At 40.5% G+C, this 23,265-nt stretch overlaps 1 protein-coding gene across 3 annotated transcripts in view; it reads right to left on the minus strand.

Annotated features, from left to right (window-relative positions):
• The window catches only part of ATP8A1 (ATPase phospholipid transporting 8A1), a 191,980-nt gene that overhangs the window by 158,428 nt on the left and 10,287 nt on the right, over positions 1 to 23,265 (minus strand). For all 3 annotated transcript variants that reach the window (XM_061584305.1, XM_061584306.1, XM_061584304.1), the window contains exons 2-4: positions 7,257 to 7,371; positions 5,239 to 5,338; positions 3,643 to 3,741 (exon numbers count right to left, since the gene is read on the minus strand). In XM_061584305.1, the coding sequence (XP_061440289.1) occupies positions 3,643 to 3,741; positions 5,239 to 5,338; positions 7,257 to 7,371 (314 nt within the window). The remainder of the gene's footprint in view (positions 1 to 3,642; positions 3,742 to 5,238; positions 5,339 to 7,256; positions 7,372 to 23,265) is intronic.

Below are 23,265 nucleotides of genomic sequence, written 5' to 3' on the forward strand. Positions count from 1 at the left end.
ACAATATTTTGATAAGGATGCCAGGTAGCTACTGTGCAAAACTTGCATGTATGAACAACACGAAGTCCACAATAAATTGTCATGTAGAATCATATATTTTGAGTACCTCTTAAGATTACCCATTAAATTTAATGTCAACTCAAAGACAATTCTTTCCAACACAGTTTATGCATTTGGTTGAGTGTCATCAAATAATGAACATATCTGTGTGAAGAGACCTGGGTGATTTGCAAGTGAATTACATGTGAGCTACCTCTGTTGAAACATATTGTGTTTGAAGCAATTATCTCTCAGTGACTGAAATATCAACTGATGATTTACATATGTGAAAGAGCTATCAGCAAACATATAGCATTTTCATTCCATTTGATAATTATCTAAAGCACAATACTTTGAAGAAGAGGCATCTCATGCATATCCACTTGCAAGGGACCAAGGCCACTTCAGACATGAGTATTCATCATTTGATGACTGTCGGCCAAATGTGCAAATTGTCTGTACTGAAAAGTACTGTCTTTGAGTTGACACTGAAGAATTGAAATTTGTATCTGTAATATTTAATCTGTTGTTCGTACATGTTAATAATATCTTGATGTTATAGTTGATAACTATTTAAAATGCATGTTTTGAGAAAATTAATGAGATATCAAGAGATATATATACAAGTGCAAATTCTCCCGGGCAGAGCAATCCAACTCAGGGGAAGCCGGTGTAAGTTGTGCTGGAGCAAGAGAAGCCAGCACAAAGTTCCACTGCATCCACTTCGGCTGAATGCTGGCTCAGCCAGAAGCTGCACACAGGGACCAGAAAACAAAAGCCTGTTCTCCCAAATATCCCTACCAGGGAGTAAGCCCTCTCTATTAACTTGTATTGTCTTTATTTTCTTAGACTGACCTTTTCCTCAGCATAACTTTTGCCTGAATTGGTACCTGCAGGAGAGCTCCAAATGTGAATTAGATGTGGCCTAAGACCCTCACCTCGGCCCCTCCCCTGACACACCCTTTTCCAGGCTTTACACCAGCTTATGTTGGCTCCACTTGGCTGGGTCCCGACCCAGTTGGGCTGAGGGACTTACGCCAGCACAGCCCAGCTGAGCCAGGACCCAGCTGGAGACCCACCACATCCAACTCCCCTCAGGCTGGCGAAAATGCAAGTTGGACTGCACCCTCAGTGAAGCTAACCCCACCCTTCCTTTGGGAGGAAGGGCAGGATATAAATTTAATAAATAAAATGGCCTATGAAGTCAGGGCATATTGGTTTTGAAAGTCTCCAATTTCAAAAGCAATTCCACATCCAGAAAAACTTTCACTAGCAGAAAAAAATTGTTAGTGAACTACTGTGACATTGATTAGCTGTATTTAAAATATCAAGACAACAGGAGACTATAATAATTATAAATTTCATAGGAAGTGGTAGACACATGGACTTCCGGGAAGGGTGACTTCGCTTGTGCCTGCTTTTGGGACGGGCTCCCGCCTCAAAAGAAGCTTATTCAGATATAAATCAGTCAGAACATTTTTTTTTTGACTGATGAAATTTCTCCCGGGCAGGGAGAAACGTAGAGATCAACCTCAAAAGCCTGTTTTTGTTGGGAGGACTGGATTTCATTAATTTATGAGATAAGGTCCAGCCAACAATGCCGGACGGACTTCCGAACAAGCTCTATCTGCTTAAGCGATACGTTTATCTTTTCTTTAAAGAGAGAACGGACTAACAGGCAAGCACCCTTCTTTCTACTATTTTTTTTACTTGGTTTAAATTGTTGCAGCAAAAGGAGATTTGTCAGATTGATCGGCTTTGGACAACTTCTGGGGGAGCTATAACTCTTCTCTGTTATTCATGAAATTAACAGCTTCTCTCTGTTTCTGTCGCAAAAAGCTGTCCTGGAAGTGCATTCTAAAGATATACACAGAAGACGGATTTCTATTCCTGATTTCTATTCCGAGGAATATTATATTGTCTGGGACTATTCTCTTTTTGGTCTATTTTATTTTGACGAATCTGCTTCTTCACGACGCCACTAACTGTTTTGATGCTGGGAACTAAATTTGTTTTGCATTCTTGAACATAGAGAGATAAGGCAGGTTGCTCTGTTTATACTGTGATGTCATCAAGCCTGGAATATTAACCCAATTGTTGCTGAAATAAGAAGTGGTTTTTCTTTATTTTTGTTTTGCTTTGTTTTCGTGGTTTTAAAAATGGCAATCAAGAAAGTGGCTGAGAATCTGGAAGTAACTATGTTTCAGAAAATAATGGATGAGATTGAGATAACGAAACAAACCCTGCGACAGGGTAGTAAGGAGCTGAAAATTGAACTGAGCAAAATGACGCAGGAGCTTAAAGAAATAGGGGATCCTGTGAGAGAGGAGAATGAGATCAGAGATGAGAAAAGAAAAAATAAAGGGAAGATACAAGCCCTGGAGATTGGAACAAATGTGGAATTGGAAAAAGATCTGGAGTTTATGGAATTTAGAAATAAAATCTACTGTTTGGAATTTAACGTTATCTCTGAAGAAATTAATGAAGATATTAGAGATAAAGTTATCAATGGCTTGGATAATCTTCTGGACTGGAATGATGTGATGGAGCTTGATATAGAGAAAATCTATGGAATTAACTGCAGCCATGTGACAATGGAAAAACTCTTAAGAGATGAGCCAGTGCATTTTGTAAAAAAGAAGAACACAGATATGACTTTACAACAGTATTTCAGCAACTTATTCAGAATGGATGGCAAGAAAATATTTGGGATAGAGGAAATTCCCATCAGACTCTTATTATATGACTATGGTTACAACAGCAAGATTATTATGGAATACTGATAATGGAAGATTGGACACTGAAATTACTGGACTTAACAGGACTATTGAAGATGGAAGATGGAACTAATAGGGATAATGGAATAATGGCTATTGAAATTATTGGACCTAACAGATTCTGATGAGATGGATTAATCGAAATGTTTATTTGGACTATGGTTATGACAATAAGATTATTATAATTATTAACGAGATGGATTAATTGACATGTTTATTTGGAGAAAAATTGATAGATATATTTCTTAAAGAATTGAAACCTCTCTTTGACTTTTTGTGGAAAGAATAAAGTAATGTTTATGAGATTTGATGATTAATTAAGATAACTACTGGAGGAAAGTGATTTTATAATATGATTTAAGAGACAGGATTGTTATATATTGTAGACCTATAACTGATTTGATATGTGACAAATGGGAAGTCAACATTTTATTTTTTTTGTTTAATCATTTTTGTTTTGTTTTGTTTTTTGTCTTTGAATGTTTTATGATTTTGTTTTCTATGTTTTATGAAAATTTGAATAAAAATTATTGTAAAAAAAAAAAGGAAGTGGTAGACACATGGAGGAGAAAGCCAATCAGTTGCATCAGTTCTGTTTCTGGGCCTCCTACTGCTCAAAGACACCACTACAATTTCATGTATTTTACATATGTAATAACAGACGTCTGCTCAATAGCCCAATATTTTCTTCTTGCTGTTTAATAAAATAAAAGTATTGGGCTAGAAATTCCAGAAATTCCATATGGGCACCTCTGGATTCAATCCAACGTAATTTAAATAATGAAGATATGTATAAGGGATTACCATTATTTGGAAAAATACTTACAATGTCTTCTATTATTTCTTTAACTGCTGCTACAATTAAAATAAATAAGAGAGGAACCAATGTTGTATAACGTCCTGTTGGAGAAACATCTGGAATTTGCTAAAGACAAAAAGAAGGGAAAATGTAGACTTTATATTGAAAAATGTTATTTAATTATTATAAGCAGAAATAAATAATAAAAACTCGCAGTGGATACCTTTTAAATGTAAAAGGACAATTCCTCAAACAGACGTTGAATGTTTGAATGAAGCAGCAGGCTTTTCACTTTCAAATGGGGAAACCTGGGATGCCGTTACTATTGTTCCTAACTGCTCACAACACAAGGTTTACCACTTGCTATCTCTCATTGCCTCTGACCTTCTTTCTCATATAAATCTTGGTAGATGCCTGAACTTTGGGCTCCAACTAGTTCCGCCTATCAAGTGCTTGTCATATTACTGTCCCATATTATTGTTTCATATTCCCTGTCTCCTTCCTCTTACAAGTCACATCTTGAAAAGGATGACCCAAGCAGCACACTGAGGCATGACAAAGAAGTGATGTCAACTCCTGTTCAATTATCTTTTGCTGTCATCTGCTACATGCCCACCACTCTACTGCTCCCAAGTGCTTCTGTCACCTTCTGATCATTCTTCTTCTGCTCTCTCAGTATCCCATATCTAAGGAGCAATTTTATCAGTCCACTTTCCCAGGTGTTTGTCTTATCCTTCTCAGTCCCAGGTGATGCATTATTTTTAGTGCAACTCCTTGCAGAAGCCGCAACTGCAGTAAGAAATGCTTTCTAGAACTAAAATCTTAATATCCTGAGGAATTCTAGGTATTATGACAAAGTCCCTCAAGAGTATGATGAGTAGGCACACATATTTCAGAAGTATTCCTTTTCTCCTAGTAATTCTTAATTTTTGATGATGCATGAAAAATACAAGTGTGACAATGAGTTTACATTAAGATTTTATTGCAACAGTATGACTGCACCAAAACAGAACATTAAACAACAGTTTAGCGCTATGTAGATGGGCTGCAAAGAGCCCAAACAAAGTTGGGCTTGTATGTTTCTCTCTCCCCTTTCTTCTTCATATGTGGCAGGAGGAAACCTTTCACAAAGATTAGTTTCACTTTCAGAGAATGCCAGCTTGTTGTGTCATATAAACTAGGAACCCTGGCTTTAAACAAACTCTGATTAGCTAACCAGCCAGCTTCATAACTCATAGTTTGGTTGGTTTGCTTTGAAGTGTACCGGTTTGTTGTAAGCAAGGATTCCTTGTTCATATGACACAACAAGGTGACATTCTCTGAGGGGAGCAGAAGTACACGAGCCCAATACTATGCTCAGTTTGTTACAGCATGTTCATATAGTTGGTTTAGCATTACATGCGAATACAGACATTATGTGTTTGTGAAAGCATTACTATGTTTATAAAAATAAAACAATTCAGCAGTGTAAAACACTACGTTCCAAAAAAAATTGTCTGACATTCTACCACATCATACAATTCAAATGAATGAAGACATGGCATTTCAGGACATTCAAAGTGATTTTTCTTCTGAAATAACAATTAAATATTATTAAATATATATTTACCTCATCTATCTTACCTGAAGCAATGCAATGAAAAGAAAAAAGGCATTAGCAGCTCTTCTGAATTGGGAATAGAGGAATCTCGGCAGGAATGTGATTAAGTTGTATTTTGCAGTGCTAAGAGACAGAGATTAAAACTGTATGTAGTTAAGAGATAAGAGATAAAAATCATACAGCACTCTGTATTCAGAATTCATTCATCAGTGTATACATATAGTCTGACAATTCAAATTGTCAAACAATACTTATTTTATATATATAAGATACCTTTCAACACTGTGGAGGCAGTATTAACAGAACAGTAACTGATCACAATATTTCTACTGTAGTCACTGGTACTCTGCTTGAAACTGTACTCTGGAAAAGTCAAAACTAGCCCCCAGAACATGACCTTTGCTGCTATCAAGTACATGCATATATTTTGATGTGAACGTCATGGACACCTATTTTTTTACAACTTGCCCATGTGTATATATACATGTATGTTTTTAAACAATTCAAATAAAAAATACAAAAGCACCAGGTTCAGAAGAGGGCAACCAGAATGATCAAGGGGATGGAGTGACTCCCTTACGAGGAAAGGTTGCAGCATTTGGGGCTTTTTAGTTTAGAGAAAAGGCGGGTCAGAGGAGACATGATGGAAGTGTATAAAATTATGCATGGCATTGAGAAAGTGGATAGAGAAAAGTTCTTCTCCCTCTCTCATAACACTAGAACTTGTGGACATTCAAAGAAGCTGAATGTTGGAAGATTCAGGACAGACAAAAGGAAGTACTTCTTTACTCAGCGCATAGTTAAACTATGGAAATTGCTCCCACAAGATGCAGTAATGGCGACCAGCTTGGATGGCTTTAAAAGAAGATTAGACAAATTCATGGAGGACAGGGCCATCAATGGCTACTAGCCATGATGGCTGTGCTCTGCCACCCTAGTCAGAGGCAGCATGCTTCTGAAAACCAGTTGCCAGAAGCCTCAGGAGGAGAGAGTGTTCTTGCACTCGGGTCCTGCTTGCGGGCTTCCCCCAGGCACCTGGTTGGCCACTGTGAGAACAGGATGCTGGACTAGATGGGCCACTGGCCTGATCCAGCAGGCTCTTCTTAAGTTCTTAAGCAAGTGTCCTTTTCCAAAGTGCATCAAAAGTGAGTGGAAAGTCCACTTTTCTTCCATGTCTTCTGCACTTGCCAAAGAGCTCAAAGACATAGTCTTGTCTCACATGTGGATATTTAGAGAAAATAAGAAACAGTGTGAGAAACTCCTGTTTCCAACCTTCTCCAAACTACAGCATTAGGGCACAATCCAACTCATCAGAGGCTGGAGAAAGTGGAGCCAGTGGAAGGAGCCGTCATATCCAACTTCCGTTCAGGAGCTGCTGGCAGGAGAGGATGCTGGCTGCGCCGACAGGGTGCAATGGAAGAAAACAAAATGCATATTTCCTTCTGCCACCCCTTTTCCCAGAGTATCGGCTGCCAGGACAGAGGGCTGCAGGACCAAGCTGAAGGTGCTCAGGGTGCTGCTTGTTTCCCTCCCCTTGGTTCCACCTGACAACCCTCCCAAATGTCCCTTTTTGGGGCTTTCTGCTGGCTCCACTTGCACTAGTCTTGGCTGAGCCAGTTGGGCCCCAGCTGCACCTGGGTGGCAGCAGAGTTCTCTGGCTGCGCCACAGCTATGTTGGTGGAGCCTGGTGCCACCAACACCCTTCCTCCTCCTTTGCAGGTATGCTGCATCCTGAAGCCCCTCAGCCCAGCGTATCTACCAGGATTGCGCCCTTACTGAAACAAGCCTCTGCTTCTTCCAAAGGGTTGTAGACGGCATGAGATGAAGCTGGCACCCTCTGTAATGAAGTTTAGATACCGACTTAAGACTTGGATATTGCAGCAAGCCTTCTTATGAAAATGATTTATTATTCTGTCAGATTTTTCTTAGACTCTGTTTCCTCAAAACTGTACATAAATTATCACAACAGAAAATTGAAACAATAAAAACAAAATTAACAATTGCAAGTTATAAAGAGGTTATAAAAGTTAGTCATAAATACCTGACGTGATTGTTACAAAATTTAGAGAATTGTGGTTGATTGATAAATATAGTTCTCACTTCCTCCTGATCAGCTAGTGAGGTCTTCTCTGAAACATCATCTGTCTTCTCATAGCCTGCAAAATATTAAGTCAATATATAATTAAACATATTTATAGCACAATAACCTATATAAAAAAACTGCAGGGAGAACTTATTCAAAGATTTAGGCTGCACTGTCATTTATATGCAGATAACAAGCCTAGCACTGGGGAGGGCAGCTATGAGAGAACTAGAAAAGGTCCTCAAATCACTGAACACTAAAGTCAGGATTATTCAGACCATGGTATTCCCAATCTCTATGTAGGGATGTGAAAGTTGGACAGTGAAAAAAGCAGATAAGAGAAAAATCAACTCATTTGAAATGTGGTGTTGGAGGAGAGCTTTACACACACCATGGACTGCGAAAAAGACAAATAATTGGGTGTTACAACAAATTACATCAGAACTATCACTAGAAGCTAAAATGATGAAAATGAGGTTATCATACCTTGAACACATAACGAAAAGACATGATTCACTAGAAAAGACAATAATACTGGGAAAAACTGAAGGGAATAGAAAGAGAAAGACCAAACAAGAGATGGATTGATTCCATAAAGGAAGCCACAGACCTGAACTTACAAGATCTGAACAGGGTGGTTCATGACAGATACTATTGGAGTCGCTGATTCATAGGGTCGCCATAAGTCACAATCAACTTGAAGGCACATAACAACAACAACAAAACACGCAGTTCTACTTATTTCCCAGGGAGGCTTTGGACTCCTTGAATTGATGTCTGAAGGCAGTTTTGGATGAGGACAAACAAGTTTAATCTAGATAAGACAAAGGTGTTGCGAGTAGGAAATCTGATGAACATGAATGGATGTTTGCTACTAGCCTTGGATGGGGTTCCTAGACTTGGCACTATCACAGGTGGTGACAATACCTAGCAGCGCCTTGGTTTTTACCATTTTAAGCTAGTGTGGCAGCTTAAATCTATCTAGAGAGCACGGATATAGGCTTGATTACCCATGCAATAGTGATATCCAGACTAGACTACTGTAATTTGCTCTATGTGGGGTTGCATCACTTTAAAAGGGTCTGGAAACTTTAGATGGCGCAAAATGTGGCTGCTCTGACAATGGTGAGATAGGGTAGTCAGAGGATTTGACATGGATATTGGGTAAGCTGTACTTTTCATATACTAAAAATGGTAATTTCATGACAAATCAAGTTATACATAATATATTTTATGTTCATAAAGTAACAAAGTGACTTTCAATCTGTAAAGGGCACAAAACAACCATGTAACCATATATTTAATTTGGAAATATTTAAAAATATGTTTATTTTAATACTAGGTTTTAAGATATTAAGCTTTTGTACTAGTGATATTGTTTTTACATATTTGTGGTTCTTTTTTTAAAAAAAAAGGCTCAGTGAAATTAAAATCTCTAGAAGGTGGAGGGAAGCCTAGCTCCTCAGTCTATATGTGTTGGGCACAGACTGAGCAGCTCTTGTTCAGCCCATCCAAACTTGCCTCCAGAGTGCCAGCCTTAATGGTCTCATTAGAATCTTAATTATTGTTTGCATTTAGAAGTCTATAATTGATGTAGGATATCAGAAAGCTATTCAGCTTGTTTCCATTGATACCTGCTTCACTACAGATCGAGTTCTCTCCTATAGAGCTGTCCCATTCATTTGAAAGGAATGCACAGCTTCACCTCTACATCCTTTTATATAGTAACAGGCAAAACTAGGCATGGTTACATGGTAAAGCAAGAGAAGGTTCCACTTAGAGCACACAGGGGAAGGGAGCAAACCTTTCCACATCCTTGCCTTATCTTGCCATGCTCATCTACATTAAGCTGTTTCCCCCTAGCTCAGTTCCAGTATCAGAAGTAAACTAAGCTGGAGGAAATTGGCTGACAGCAGCTGAATATCATAATCATCATCATTATTATGTTATAGTAGTTAGTGCCAGGCTGTTGTTGGGCAGGAGGCACCAGGCTGTCGTTGAGCAGGAGGCCCCCGTGCCGGGAGGCCCCGCATCGGGCTGTTGTTGAGCAGGAGGCCCCGCGCTGAGAAGTGGCAGCGAGGACCTGGGCCTTGCCTTGAGCAGGAGGAGGATGCGGCGGGGGCAGCAGCTGTTGTTGAGCAGGAGACCCCGTGCCGGGAAGCGGCGGCGAGGAGCACTCTTTCTCTCCCCCCACATGATGAGGAAACATGGTGAGGAAATGCTTGCAAGTAGGTAGGTTTTGCTCCTCTCCCCATCCACTCAATTTTGATGGATAAAGAAAAGCCCCCACTGATACTTTATAGATGAACAAGTAAGCACATGTTTAATGAACACATGTACATCTTGTTAATGGGACAATGGCACTGGGCACACACAAGTTCTATGGGTACACTGATCCACACAGGGGGCTCTGGATTAGGGTAACTTCAGAGTATAAGGAAATTGAAGTACTGCCCATGTGCTGAAATTAAATGATCATTTCTTATTTCTTTGGTCTAAACAAGCTGTATTAGATAACACTAGTTCTTTTTCCTCTTAATTTTTTTTTATTTATACCCTGCCTTTCTTGTTAAGAGAACCAGTGTGGTGTAGTGGTTAAGGTGTTGGACTACGACCTGGGAGACCAGGGTTCGAATCCCCACATAGCCATGAAGCTCACTGGGTGACCTTGGGCCAGTCACTGCCTCTCAGCCTCATGAAAATGCTATTCATGGGGTCACCATAAGTCAGAATTGACTTGAAGGCAGTACATTTTCTTGTTAAAGGCAGTACTAAAGGCAGTGACTTCCAAGAAATGTATACTTCCAATACGTCCAAGATTTATGGTAATACTTCCAAGAAATATGAGATATTCCACAACAGGGTGGGTAGAAGAAAAATAGGGATAAAGGGAGATTACAAGCATATTAACAGCAATGTGGGGCATGTTCTGATTTAGGAACTATCCAGATCAGAAAGCTATGGGTAAGCAACATTTTAATGAATTTAATGGAGCAGATGAAACCTCCTAACTACTTGAAATAACCACAGCTCATTGGCACAGCATCTGCTTTGCATGCAAAAGGTCTAAAGGTCAAAAGGTCCCTGACATCTCCAGTAGCACTGGGAATATCCCGTCTGTAATCCTGGAGGGCTGCTGCTAGCCAGTTTAGACAATACTGAGCTAGATGTCCCAATGGTCCCAATGGTCTGAGTCGGTATAATGCAGCTTCCTATGTTTCTAAAAGGCTTCCTTACACTGGGCAAAGATAGCAGCAATAGCAGGAAGATATCTCAAAAACCTGCTTTGTTATGTATCAGTCTGACAATCTGCAGACTGCTTTATAAAAGGGCAAAAGTAAATGCACGGTAATCTTCAAATGGTTTGCAACATTTCCACAAATATTTACCTTATCTGTGTACAACTTCAGTTTCTTGCAGGTTCTCCCTTTAGGCATTAAATATTATACTTGTGATCATTACACATCAGAGTTAAAATTCCTCTGCTTCAAAATCTTCCAAATAGATTTTTAAAATTGAGCAAAAATGCATTACCAATTATTCTGCTCAAAAGTAGAAAACCAAATTATGTATCTCTGAAATATCTGCTGGAGTCACTTCACAACTGTGCCATTATTGCTATGTATGGCTGTGAGAAAGACGTTATGATACATGTGCTTGTACAGTTGCTCCAGCTGGCCTGCCCCCTTTCCTAAATACAGGACCATCTTGACACAAATGCCCTCTGAAAAGGAATCTTGAAGAAAGAGGAAGGCGACGACAACAGGAAATTACTAATGCCAAACTGTTGCCTCCTCTATCACAGGACCATTTACCACCAAGTGCCCTATGGGAAGGTTTCCAGGAAATAGAGGTGAGTGAAGGCAATAGCAAGATGCTTTCTCCACCTCCAGCTGGAGTTGTTTTAAGAGTGTTTTTAATGTATCCATGCACTTCATAAATGTCATTGTGAGGATGCCAGTCAAAAAGCAGGATATAGTCTACTAATTAAATAAATGCAAATAAAGAAACATACCCAACTGCATCAAGAGATCTCAATCAAGCGACAGGCACCTACACTAAACCACTCCATTCAAAGATAGTATTATTTGAAAAAAGGAGCAAAGCAGGACTATGTTTGCAACTTAGGCTGTGAGCACACTAGTTGCATACAGCAAGTGTTTCCATTGGCCACACCTGAAGGGGCAATGGGTTGATCTGCTGATCAGTTGCAAAATCTGTAAAAAGGCATGGGGTTTGACTAGCATTGTGTGCCCCCATTTTCAGAAAAGAGGAGACACACTGGAACTGGCAGAACAGTAAGTGTGCCTCTATCCTTAGATTGAATTAAGTCTCAGTAATGCCACAGCCCAGTCCCTTAAAATGAAAACTAATCATATAATCACAGAAACAGTGCCTTTGAAAGTGCAGAAAGTTCTCTTCCCTCACCAGGCACCAAACTTTGACAGAAAAATTTCAAGGAAAAGCCTTCCAAGAAAATCTTATATCCCTCTCTCTTAGAAATTTAGCACTATTTTAGAGGGCCAGTTAAGAGGGCTAATCTAACTGGGCAAACTTGTAAAGATTTCCATCTTCAAAGATACGGCCACCAAGTCATACACAACTTAAGGAATTACTCAGTAACTCTGATGGGTTAATTCAAAGATTCCGGGGGGGGGGGGGAGGGAGTACTCAGCAGGAAATGGCAATATTGCAATAATTTCCTAGTCAGTTTTTTTTAACAATGTAGAGACACTACCTTAATAGCATGTTTGGTAGCATATCACCTGTGGAATTCCTACCCTGTGGAATTCCCTCCCCTTAAATATTAGACGACAGCTGGTATAGCACAGTGGGGAGGAGAGTCTGACTGGGAGTCCAGAGCCTGTGAGTTCAAATCCCCGCTTGTGTCTCCTGGGTGTAAAGGGCAGCTAAAGATCACTCCCATAGTGAGTGACTCAGGGGTTATGTGTCCTGCCACCTGTGAAGGAATGGGCAAGCTGTATAGTCCCAAGGAGCCCAGTTGCCCCCCAGCTGGCAGCTGTGGACAAGGAAGGGGCTGGCTTGTGCAGCTATGGCAAGCTGAGCAGGTCCTAGCCAGCTGGGGAGAGGGAGGCAATGGTAAACCCCTCTCTGAATACCGCTTACCATGAAAACCCTATTCATAGGGTAGCCATAAGTCGGGATTGACTTGAAGTCAGTCCATTTCCATTTTCAAATATTAGACAGGCGCCATCTCTGTTATCTTTTCGGCGACTATTGAAGACTTTCCTCTTTCATCAAGCCTTTTAAGTTGAGACCTATCCCAGTCTGCATGTGTGTTGGAATTGCTTTTTAATATTTTCTTAAACTTTCTTTTTTTAAATGTTTTTAATCTTAGAAGATGTTTTGATAGCTTTTTTAAGTAATGTTTTGGAAGATGTTTTGTTTTAATGTGTTTTAAAGTTTGTTTTTATGATGTTTTAATGTTTTTAGTGCTTTTGTTTGCTGCCTTGGGCTGCTGCTGGGAGGAAGGGCCGGATATAAATCAATTATTATTATTGTTGTTGTTAATAATAAAAATAATAATAATAATATCACAAAGTAATGTTCTTGTATAAGTAACATTTGTTTCAATGGAACTAATACAGAAGTGCTCCACACAGTGCAGCATTTTATTATTAATATACTGAGGGTTTTAGCCAATGTTCTAAGAGCAGAATCATTAAAACAAAGGAAAAACCCCTAACTTAAGTCCTTTTATTTCAATAGGTCTACTCTTATCAGGACTACCACTGGATACAAGCCTCACTTCTAAAAAATGAGTAGTGCTTATTCTAACAATTTATATTCTATTTAAACCATATTGCCAGATGTTTAAAGTGTATTGCCAGCTGTTTGTATAAGGAAAATACTACTTTCTTGAAAATATGGGGTAGATTATGTTAATATAGTCATTAGGCTCAGTTCGAGATTTAACAACAGAAAAATATATTTTTCGCCTCTACCTACAGTCTATTAAACTTTTCTGCATTCACTTTTCTTCTTTGTTCCTCATATTACAAGCTATATTAAGAGTGACTCTATGCCTACAAAGCCCTTGTGAGCCTCTAATCAGTAAGCAGTAGTAACCAGAATGTGGTCACGTGATATAGCATTATATTTCCTTATTCTGTACAGAACCAAAAGTAGACAGTAGTTAACTATCCAGATCATTACCTGTTATCTATTAAAGAAACGACCACTCATTCAATATCAGCTCTTTTCTTCACACATCTGTAGTAATTTTTTCTATAGCGAGGTTAATGTTAGAAGTGTTAATACTTTGAAGATAATTAATACTTTGAAAATAATTGTACTATGGAAGTAAATTCATCATTTATCACAATCACAAAGGTAAAATATGTAAGATGTCTACTGGCCAGACACACAAGGAAACAAATTGCCATGAATACATTCCTAGCAGCAGAAAGAACTGAGTGTGCCAATAGTTGCTATACTTGGGTTTCCTCTTCTGGATCCAGCTGCCTGCACACACACAGAGCCCTTTTTAAAAACCAGTAAACCAGTACCTATCAACTGTTTGGGAGAGGAAGTTGGATTTAATTTTGCCCTGCTCTATCTGCCAACCGACCAGCTGATCAACATGACTAATGCTTTTTGAAGAGGGTTCCATATATACAGTCATAGTTGCTGCCCATGTGCCCTTAGACTGCACTGCAGCCATAATCAGCAACCTCAAGTTATACATCTGTTGCTGAACTGTACCATTTCAGACAGTAGGTTTGTGTATTTATTTATTTATTTATTTATGAATGAGATTTGTTGGACGCCCATCTGGCAGAGGTTAATCTGCCACGCTGGGCGACTTACAACCAAACACAAGTACATTCCATATAGACATAATCAAAATCCTAAAAATTAGAAATTAAAAATTTAAACATTTAACCCCCCCCAAGAACTGCAATCTGCCAGCCTAAATTGAATTTAATCCCCCCAAGAACTGCAATCTGCCAGCCTAATCCCCTTCCCATGCCTGGGTAAAGAGCCAGGTCTTCAAGGTCCACCAAAAGCATAGCAGGGAGGGGGCCTGACGGAGGTCAGTTGGCAACAAATTCCAAAGCATAGGAGCCACGATAGAAAAGGCTCTAGACCTTGTCCTCACCAACCTCACCTCTTTTACTGGAGGTATAAGAAGTGAGCCATTCAAGGACAATCTTGTAAGCCGGCGCCCCTGGTATGAGTGAAGGCAACTCTTTAAATAGAGTGGGCTGGCCTCATGAAGAGCCTTATAAGTTAAAGCCAGGATCTTAAATTTGGCCCGCACAACCACAGGTAGCCAGTGCAATTCCTTAAGGACTGGGGTGATATGGTCACGGCGGCGACTACTCTTAATCAGGCAAGCCTCCGCATTCTGCACTAGCTGCAGCTTACAAACTGTAGTCCAGGGAAGACCAATTTATAAAGCATTACAATAATCCAGCCGGGATAAGACCAGAGCATGTACTACTTTGAGAAGCAAGTGGCTCGGGAGGTAAGGGCATATCCTTCGGACGAGATGTAGTTGATAAAGCACCGCCCGACTGACGGCCGCTACTTGCGCCTCCATAGATAGTTGGGAGTCAAGAATGACCCCCAAACTCCGGACTTGATCTCTTAGGGGCAATAGTACCCTGTTGAGCATCAAATCAGTAATCCCCAATTTCTCTTTATCACCCACCAACAGAACCTCAGTTTTATCAGGATTCAATCTGAGCTTACTCCTGCTCATCCAATCCCTCACCGACTCCAGACACTTAGACAGCATTTCTATCGCCGCTGGTGGGAAAGATTTAAATGAGAGGAAGATCTGGGTATCATCTGCGTATTGGTGGAATTGCAGCCCAAATCTCCTAATGACATCTCCCAGCGGCCTGATATAAACATTGAATAACATCAGGGAGAGGATAGAGCCCTGTGGCACCCCACATGTGAGAGGCCAGGGCTCTGAAACATCATCCTTCAATACCACTCTCTGGTGTCTCCCGGAAAGGAAGGAGCGGAACCACCATAGAATGGTGCCTCCAATCCCTAACCTTTCTAGGCGATCCAGCAAGATACCGTGGTCGACGGTGTCAAAGGCCGCCGAGAGATCCAGGAGAACAAGGAGGGTATATTCCCCTCTGTCCAGTGCCCTTCTCATATTGTCCACCAGGGCTACTAACGCTGTTTCTGTCCCATGTCTGGGTCTAAACCCTGATTGAAATGGGTCAAGGTAGTTCACTTCCTCTAAGTACGTTTGCAGTTGGTTCACCACTACCCGCTTGACCAATTTACCCAGGAATGGAAGATTTGAGACTGGGCAGAAGTTGTTTAAATTCAAGGGGTCTAAGGAGGCCTTTTTCAAAGTTGGAATTATTACCGCCTCCTTGAAGGCAGATGACCTTCATCAAGGGACGCATTAACCACTGCCCTGATCCTCTCGCCCAGTTTGTCTCTGCAGCTCACAATGAGCCACGCTGGGCAGCGGTCGAGAATACAAGAAGTTGGTCTCGGCACAGACAAGGTCTTGGCTACTTCCTCAGAGGAAGGGAGATAGAAGCTATCCCAGGACCCTGAAGGTCCAGTGGTCAGCTCAGATTCCATTGTTAAGGTTGTGGCAAGCGGAATAGAACTCTTGATGTGATCAATTTTATCAGCAAAATGTTTTGCGAAGTCGTTACAGGAGGCCACGGCTTGATCTGACGGGTCCAGAGCAACTGGCCCTACCAAGCTATGGACCACCTGGAACAATCTCCTCGGGTAACATTCCGTGGTCGCTATAGAGACCGCAAAAATTCCCTTTTTGCTGTTCTCATCGCTGTCCGATAGGTAGCCGCTGCTGCTCTACTCTGCGTTCTATCTGCCTCTGCACGTATCTTCTGCCAACGGTGTTCCAGCTGTCTTTCCTCCCGCCATAGGCCAAGCAACCGAGGGGTATACCACGGTGCTGTCCTACGTCTGTTTAAAGGGAGGGGGCGTTTCAGGGCTAACCGGTCCACCGCCTCAGTCACCCCCACGTTCCACCTAGACACCAAGGTCTCGGCTGATTGGCCATCGGAGGCATTTAGAAAGTCCCCCAATTCCCGTATAAGGCCCTCTGGGGTCAACAGCCACCTAGGGCAAATCATCCTGGTAGATCCTCCAGTCCTCCAAGGAAGGGGGGATAGGCGAAGATCTATTCTAACCGAATAATGGTCTGACCAGGACAGGGGGCAGTGAACACCTCAACTTCCAAGTCACTGCCCACCTCCCTGGAAAGAAACACCAGATCAAGGGCATGACCCACAGCATGTGTAGGCCCTGTTTGAATGGATTGTAGCTCCCAGGCTGCTATCGTGACCATAAAGTCTCGGGCCCCTCCTGTTGTTTATATATATAAAAAAACTTCCTGCATGTATAAAAACAGTATGTAAGGAGAAGGCCATGTGTGTATAGCTGGAAATTGTTTTTATATGGTGTAACATTCAATCATCCAGTTCTTCAAGTCTGCATCTGTACTACAATTGCTTTAAGGATATTTTTATTGTTTTTTGCTTGTTGTTTGCCACCCTAGGTTCCTTTGGGAGGAAGGGTGGGATATATATTTAAGTAAGTAAGTAAGTAAATAAGTAAGTAATGTCTAAAATGGCACAGACCACAAAAGATATAGCTCATGTCTGCTCTGGATATGTGTTTTGTTTCAGAAAATTGTAGAGTTGAAAGGGCTCTCCGGGGTCCTCTTAACATAACATGAAACAGTAGGATTCCTTAGCCTAAACCATAGATGACAGATGCTCATTAAAATATTAATATGGTTAAACAGGGCAACATTTGTACATTTCGCTGTGCAGCTGCATTGATTTAGAGAACTGAGGCACAAGGGAAGGAAAAGCAATAACAATAATTTTTCTTATAGTTAGATCTTAAAGAGAAAAGTGAATGCTAAGGTAAATGCAGATTATATTATTGGAGGAAAACATAGCTCTAATAATATAATCTGCATTTACCCTAGCTTTTACTTTCATGAAAAACTGTTTATTCATTTCTTTCTGTCTACATATATATAATAAGTGATGAAATAATGCTATACATTCAAAGAGTTTTAGTATTACAAAGAATAAAAAGCAGGTCCCAGATATCTGCAATAAATATTACCCATGAAATCATTATCCATTTTAATGAAGTAAAATTATGTGTGTACTCCTGCTGAAGTGCTGGTTATGCTGACATAAAATCACATTACTCACAAAAAAAACCCAAGGCCTTGTTGAACTTTATCATCTCTGGCTGGATTAGTCTATACTTCATATGGGACTAGAATGGACTCTGGTGACACCAGAAATGTCAAAAGTAGACTCTTCCACAGAATTGTTGTGGGTGACAATAGCAGGCTCCAAAAGTAATTTAGTACTGGGGAGATTCTATTGCTCCAATGACCAAAATGATGATTGTGATGCTGAAATGATGAATGAAATAATGGAAGCACCCAAAACAGAAGATGTTGGAATAATGGGAGACTTTATCCTCACACAGAGTATATAAATGCATGTTCCAGACATGACAAGAGGTAATAATCCCAGACATCCTAAATCAGAGGATGGTGGTTCTCCAGATGTTATTGAACATTTAACTTCAATCAGTTCCAGACATAATAGCCAATGATCAAGGATAATGGGAGATGTAGTCCAGCAACAGGCCACATTCCCCATCTTTTCCTTGAATGATTGTGCCCTGAAACAATTGGTCATGGAACTGGTCACCAGAGGGACCCTGGACTTAATTCTAAATGGCACCCAGGACTACAGAGGCCACAGTGCTATCCATTTAATGTATAGTTAAGTCGACAACTGCCAAAGAAATTCAACACAGACACATTTGACTTCAAAAGCAGAAATTTCTCCAAAATAAGGGGATTGGTGAAAGGGAAACTAAAGATTTCTCTAGAACACTTTTGGATGACTCAAAACCAAAATATCAGATGTTCCACTAAAATGTGTATTATAGATCACAAAAGGATGGTTAACAAATAGCATCAAATAGGCTATTAAAGAGAAAAAAGCCTTACTTCAGAAAATGGAATGATGATGGTGATGTGATGATTATATTTCTTACACACCCTTCATCATAAGGTCCCAGGGCAGGTTACAGCAATTTAAATTCAATATTAAACATAGTTTAAAACAAATTAGTCACAGGAACAGGGTGGGTCCTGAAAATATGTATCACAGGTGTCAAAGGCCAAGGGAAAGAGGTGCACCTTCAGCATATGGCAGAAACTATATCATGAAGGTGCCAGATGCACCTGTGTGGGGAGGGAATTCAACAATCTAGCAGCTTCCACAGAGTATGCACTCTCTTCCCTCCCCAAACTTCTGAGGGCAGTGGAACTACCAAGAGGATCCCCTCTGCTGATCTTAACACCCAAACAAGTCTGTAAGGAAAGAGGCAGTCTTTCAGATATTTGGGGCCTAAGTGGTTTTAGGGCTTTAAACACTAATGTGAGCACCTTGAACTGGACCTGGAAATGAATTGGCAGCCAAGGCAGCTGTTTTAAAACAGGGGTTAAATGAGTTCTAATTGGGACTCTAGCCAGTAATCTGGTGGTTGCATTTTGGACCAGTTGATATTTCTAAGTCACCTTCAAGGGCAGCCCCTTGTAGAGGGCATTGCAATAACCCAATCTGGAAGTTACCAGAGCATGGACTGCTGTGGCCAAGGCTTCTCTGTCCAAAAGGATTGTAGCTGGGGAACCAGCCACAGCTGGAAATTGGCACTCCTAGCTATCAAGGCCACCTGAGCCACCAGTGACATTGTTGGATCCAGGAGTACCCTGGATCTATGAACCTGCTCCTTCCAGGGAAGTGCAACCCCATCCAGAACAGGCTGTTTTCCCACCTCCTGGACCCGAGAACTTGAACACATAACATCTCTGTCTTTTCAGGATTCAGTTTCAATTTGTTGCCCTTATCCAGCCCTTCGCTGCCTCCAAGCACTGGTCTAGCACCTCAGCTGTCTCTCTCAATTCAGATGGAACAGAAACACAGAGTTTTGTGTCATCCACATATTAGTGACACTTCTCTCAAAATCTCCTGCTGACAGCTCTCAGTGGTCTCAGATAGATGTTAAACAGCATGGGGGACAAGATGGAACCCTACAGGACAACACAGGAAAGCCCCCATGCCTCTCTGCGCCACTTCAGAAGTAAACCATGGTCAATGGTATTGAAAACTGCTGAGAGGTCAAGAACAATGAGCAGGGTTGCACTCCTCCCACCCTTCTGCTGACAAATGGAATCAGCCAGTGTGGCCAAGGTAGTTTCAGTGCCATGACTAGTCCTGAAGCCAAGATGGACTGCCACTATCCTCTCAAGCATCTTGCCCAAAAAGGGAATATTTACCACAGGGCAATAGTTAACACTTCCAAAACCAGTGAGGTCCTATTGTCTTACTCAAACAAGAAAGACAAAAAGGAACATAAATTTGTACAAAGATATGCAAGGAGGCAACAAATTGTACATTTTTGTTTGAATACCACATTACTAAAAACATTAAAACCAACATTTTAAAAAAAAATACACCAGGAGGAGGAAAGTAGCTACGGAGGTAGTGAGCCACTGTCTGACACAGGGCTGTGGAGTCAGAAGCAATTTTGGGTAGAGTCGGAGTCGGTAGAAATGTACTGACTCCAACTTCAAAATAAAATTAATAATTTAAATTTTTTGCTTTAATGTATTTTAAGGTCTTTTTATGATGTCTTAAAGTGTTTTTAGCGTTTCTGTTTGCCGCCCTGGGCTCCTGTTGGGAGGAAGGGCAGGATATAAATCAAATAATAAATAAATAAATAAATAAATAAATAAATAAATAAATAAATATACATTTGCCATTTATGAAGGAGTCAAGAGTCGGACAGTAGAAAAATAGAGGAGTCTGAGTCGGAGGTTTGATGTACCGACTCCACAGCCCTGGTCTGACAGGGAAGTGAAAGTTGTACTAAACGAGGACATTACATCTATCCACTACAGAAAATGTAGGGAAGATACAGTGCCTTGCAGAAGTAATCAGACCCTGACCAATGCTCTCATATTACTGAGTTACAAATGGTACATTGTAATTTTGTTCTGGATGATATTTTACTTTGAAACACTGAAACTCAAAATTAATTATTGTAAGGTGACATTCGTTTTATGTTGGGAAATGTTTGTAAGAAACATAAAAAACTGAAACATGTTGCTTGCGTAAGTATTCAACCTCTGTGTTGTAAAAGCTCCCAGTTTACACAGATGAAAGAAATTGCCCTATCAAGGACACAATTACCTTACCAATGGCCTCCACCTATGAAACCATTAAGTTGCTGTCACATTGTCAGGATAAAAGCTCCACTGTTGAGGGATCATTGGTCAGGCTGTGGATTTGAAGGAAAATAAAGACCAAAGAGCATTCTACGGAAGTGAGAGATAATGTAATACAAATGCATAGATTAGGAAAAGGGTACAAAATAATATCCAAGTGTTTGGATATCCCAGTGAGCACAATTGGATCAACAATCAGGAAGTGGAAGCTGCATCACACCACCCAGGCACTGCCAAGAAAAAGCTGTCCCTCAAAACTCAGCGCTCGAACAAGGAGGAGACTTGTGAGAGAAGCCACAAAGAGGCCAACAATCACTTTGAAGGAGTTACAGAGTTCAGTGGCTGGGAGTGGAGGAATGGTGCACCAGTCAACCATATCAAGAGCTCTGCATAACACCGGCCTGTATGGGAGCGTGGCAAGAAAGAAGCCGTTACTCAAAAAGGTTTTGTGGTCAGATAAGACCAAGATAGAGGTTTTTGGCCAAAACTCAAAGCGCTATGTGTGGCACAAACTTAACATTGCCCATGCCTCAAGACACACCATCCCTACAGTGAAGTATGGTGGTGGCAGCATCATGTTGTGGGGATGTTTCTCATCAGGAGGGACTGGGCATCTTGTTAAAATTGAAGGAAGAATGGATGGAGCAAAATACAGGGAAATACTGCAAGAGAATCTGCTTTAGTCCACTAAAAAACTGAAGCTTGGGAGGAAATTCACTTTTCAGTAGGACAATGGTCCCAAGCACAAACCTAAAGCAACATTGGAGTGGCTCAAGAACAAAAAGGTGAATGTCCTACAGTGGCCCACTCAAAGTCCTGATCTCAATCCCATTGAGAATCTGTGGTACTCTTTGAAAATTGCATTCCACAAGTGATGTCCAACCAACCTGAACGCTCTGGAGCAAATGTGCCAAGAAGAATGGGCTAAAATCCCTCTGACACCATGTGCAAAGTTGGTACATACCTACCCCAAAAGACTTAAAGCTATTATTGCAGCAAAAGGTTGGCTCTACCAAATGTTAATGGGAAGGGTTGAATACTTATGCAAGCAACATCTTTCAGTGTTTTATGTTTCTTACAAACATTTCCCAACATAAAACGAATGTCACCTTACAATAATTGATTTTGAGTTTCAGTGCTTCAATATAAAATATACGGAATGAAATTACAATGTACCATTTGTAATTCAGTAATATAAGAGCATTGGTCAGGGGTCTGAGTAATTTTGCAAGGCACTGCATTTATTTCTGAACAGACATTTTCAGGAAGCAAGGAACTGAGAGAATACGAGCAGGAGAGGGCTATTGTGCTTATGTCCTGCTTGTGAGCTTTTCAAAAGCATCTGGCTGGCTACTATGGGAACAGAATGCTGAACTACATGGGTCTATGATCTGATCCAGCAAGGCTCTTCTTATGTTTCTTATGACACACACACTCATAGCTAATAAACAGTATTAATATTTTTATGATTCAAGTGTACATAAGGATATAATAATTCAAGGTCATTCTGTTTCCAACTCAGCTAGGTATCCCAGAAGGCTCACAAGCAAGGAATGAACATGGTGGTCATTCCCTATTGTTTATCCCAGCATCCGATAGGAGGTTCGGTTTAGCTGTTAAAGATAAAACCAACTGACAGATCCAACAGGAAGGGCAATTTTAGCCATGTTACACATTCTAGTCAACAGATAAGCAATTTCACATTTGAGTTATTTCTGAATCCCATTGTGTCCTGGTGCCTTGTTAGTTGTTAAATTTGTCAGTTCTAAAACTTCATCCTTTTGTCTTTGTCATAGTCCTTCAGAGGCACTCCCTGAAAAAAATTCACATTTGGGAATCTTTCCAGGGAATTCATTTACTTTCTCTTCTATTTCCCTATCTTCCTTCAGTATCCCTTTTTATCTATGACATCCAGTAAGCCTGCTATTTGTTTTCTTGCTTTTTATGTATTTAAGTTAATTAGCTTTTACATTTTTAACAATTTGTTTCTGCAGTTCCTTCTCTGCTTGCCTTGTTCTCAATTTACATTTGTTTTTCTAGAGATTGTGCATTTTTATTTGGGCAAAGTTTTTAAAGGAAACTTTGTTGCCCCTTGATTCTACTATTTAGTCATGCTGGCATCTTTTTCCTAATCTATGGTATACATTTTTATTTTCTATTTCTTACTGCCACTCAGTTTTGAGTTACCATCATTGTTGTAGATCAGTGGTTCCCAAACATTTTCCCTATGGACCACATGAAAACTGATAAGGATCTTGGCGGACCACTTAATTATTTTTCTGCCCTTTCCCTCACAAACAATCAGTTTTGTGATTTTTTTCTCCCCTAACCTCACCATGCAGATGATCTCATGCACATTTACTCAGAAGTAAACCCCACCAAGATCAATAGTAGATGCACATAGAACTGTAGCCTTAGAAGCTTGATCCTGTGCATCTTTACTCAAAAAGAAGCCTATGTTTTTTAGGATGCTTACTTGCAAGAAAGCATCATTGTTCACAGCCTGGAAATCTTTACTGGTTTTACCCCTCCTTATATCCAGGCTGTTGAAGAAGACTTCTGCTTCTAGGGGAGGGGGCATTAAATGGGGCATCATACAGCTGATCCCATGCCTATTTACTCAGAAGTAAACCCCACAAAGATCAACAGTAGATGTGCACA

This window comes from Rhineura floridana, chromosome 9 (assembly GCF_030035675.1).
Source record: "Rhineura floridana isolate rRhiFlo1 chromosome 9, rRhiFlo1.hap2, whole genome shotgun sequence".
Taxonomy (NCBI): Eukaryota; Metazoa; Chordata; class Lepidosauria; order Squamata; family Rhineuridae; genus Rhineura; species Rhineura floridana.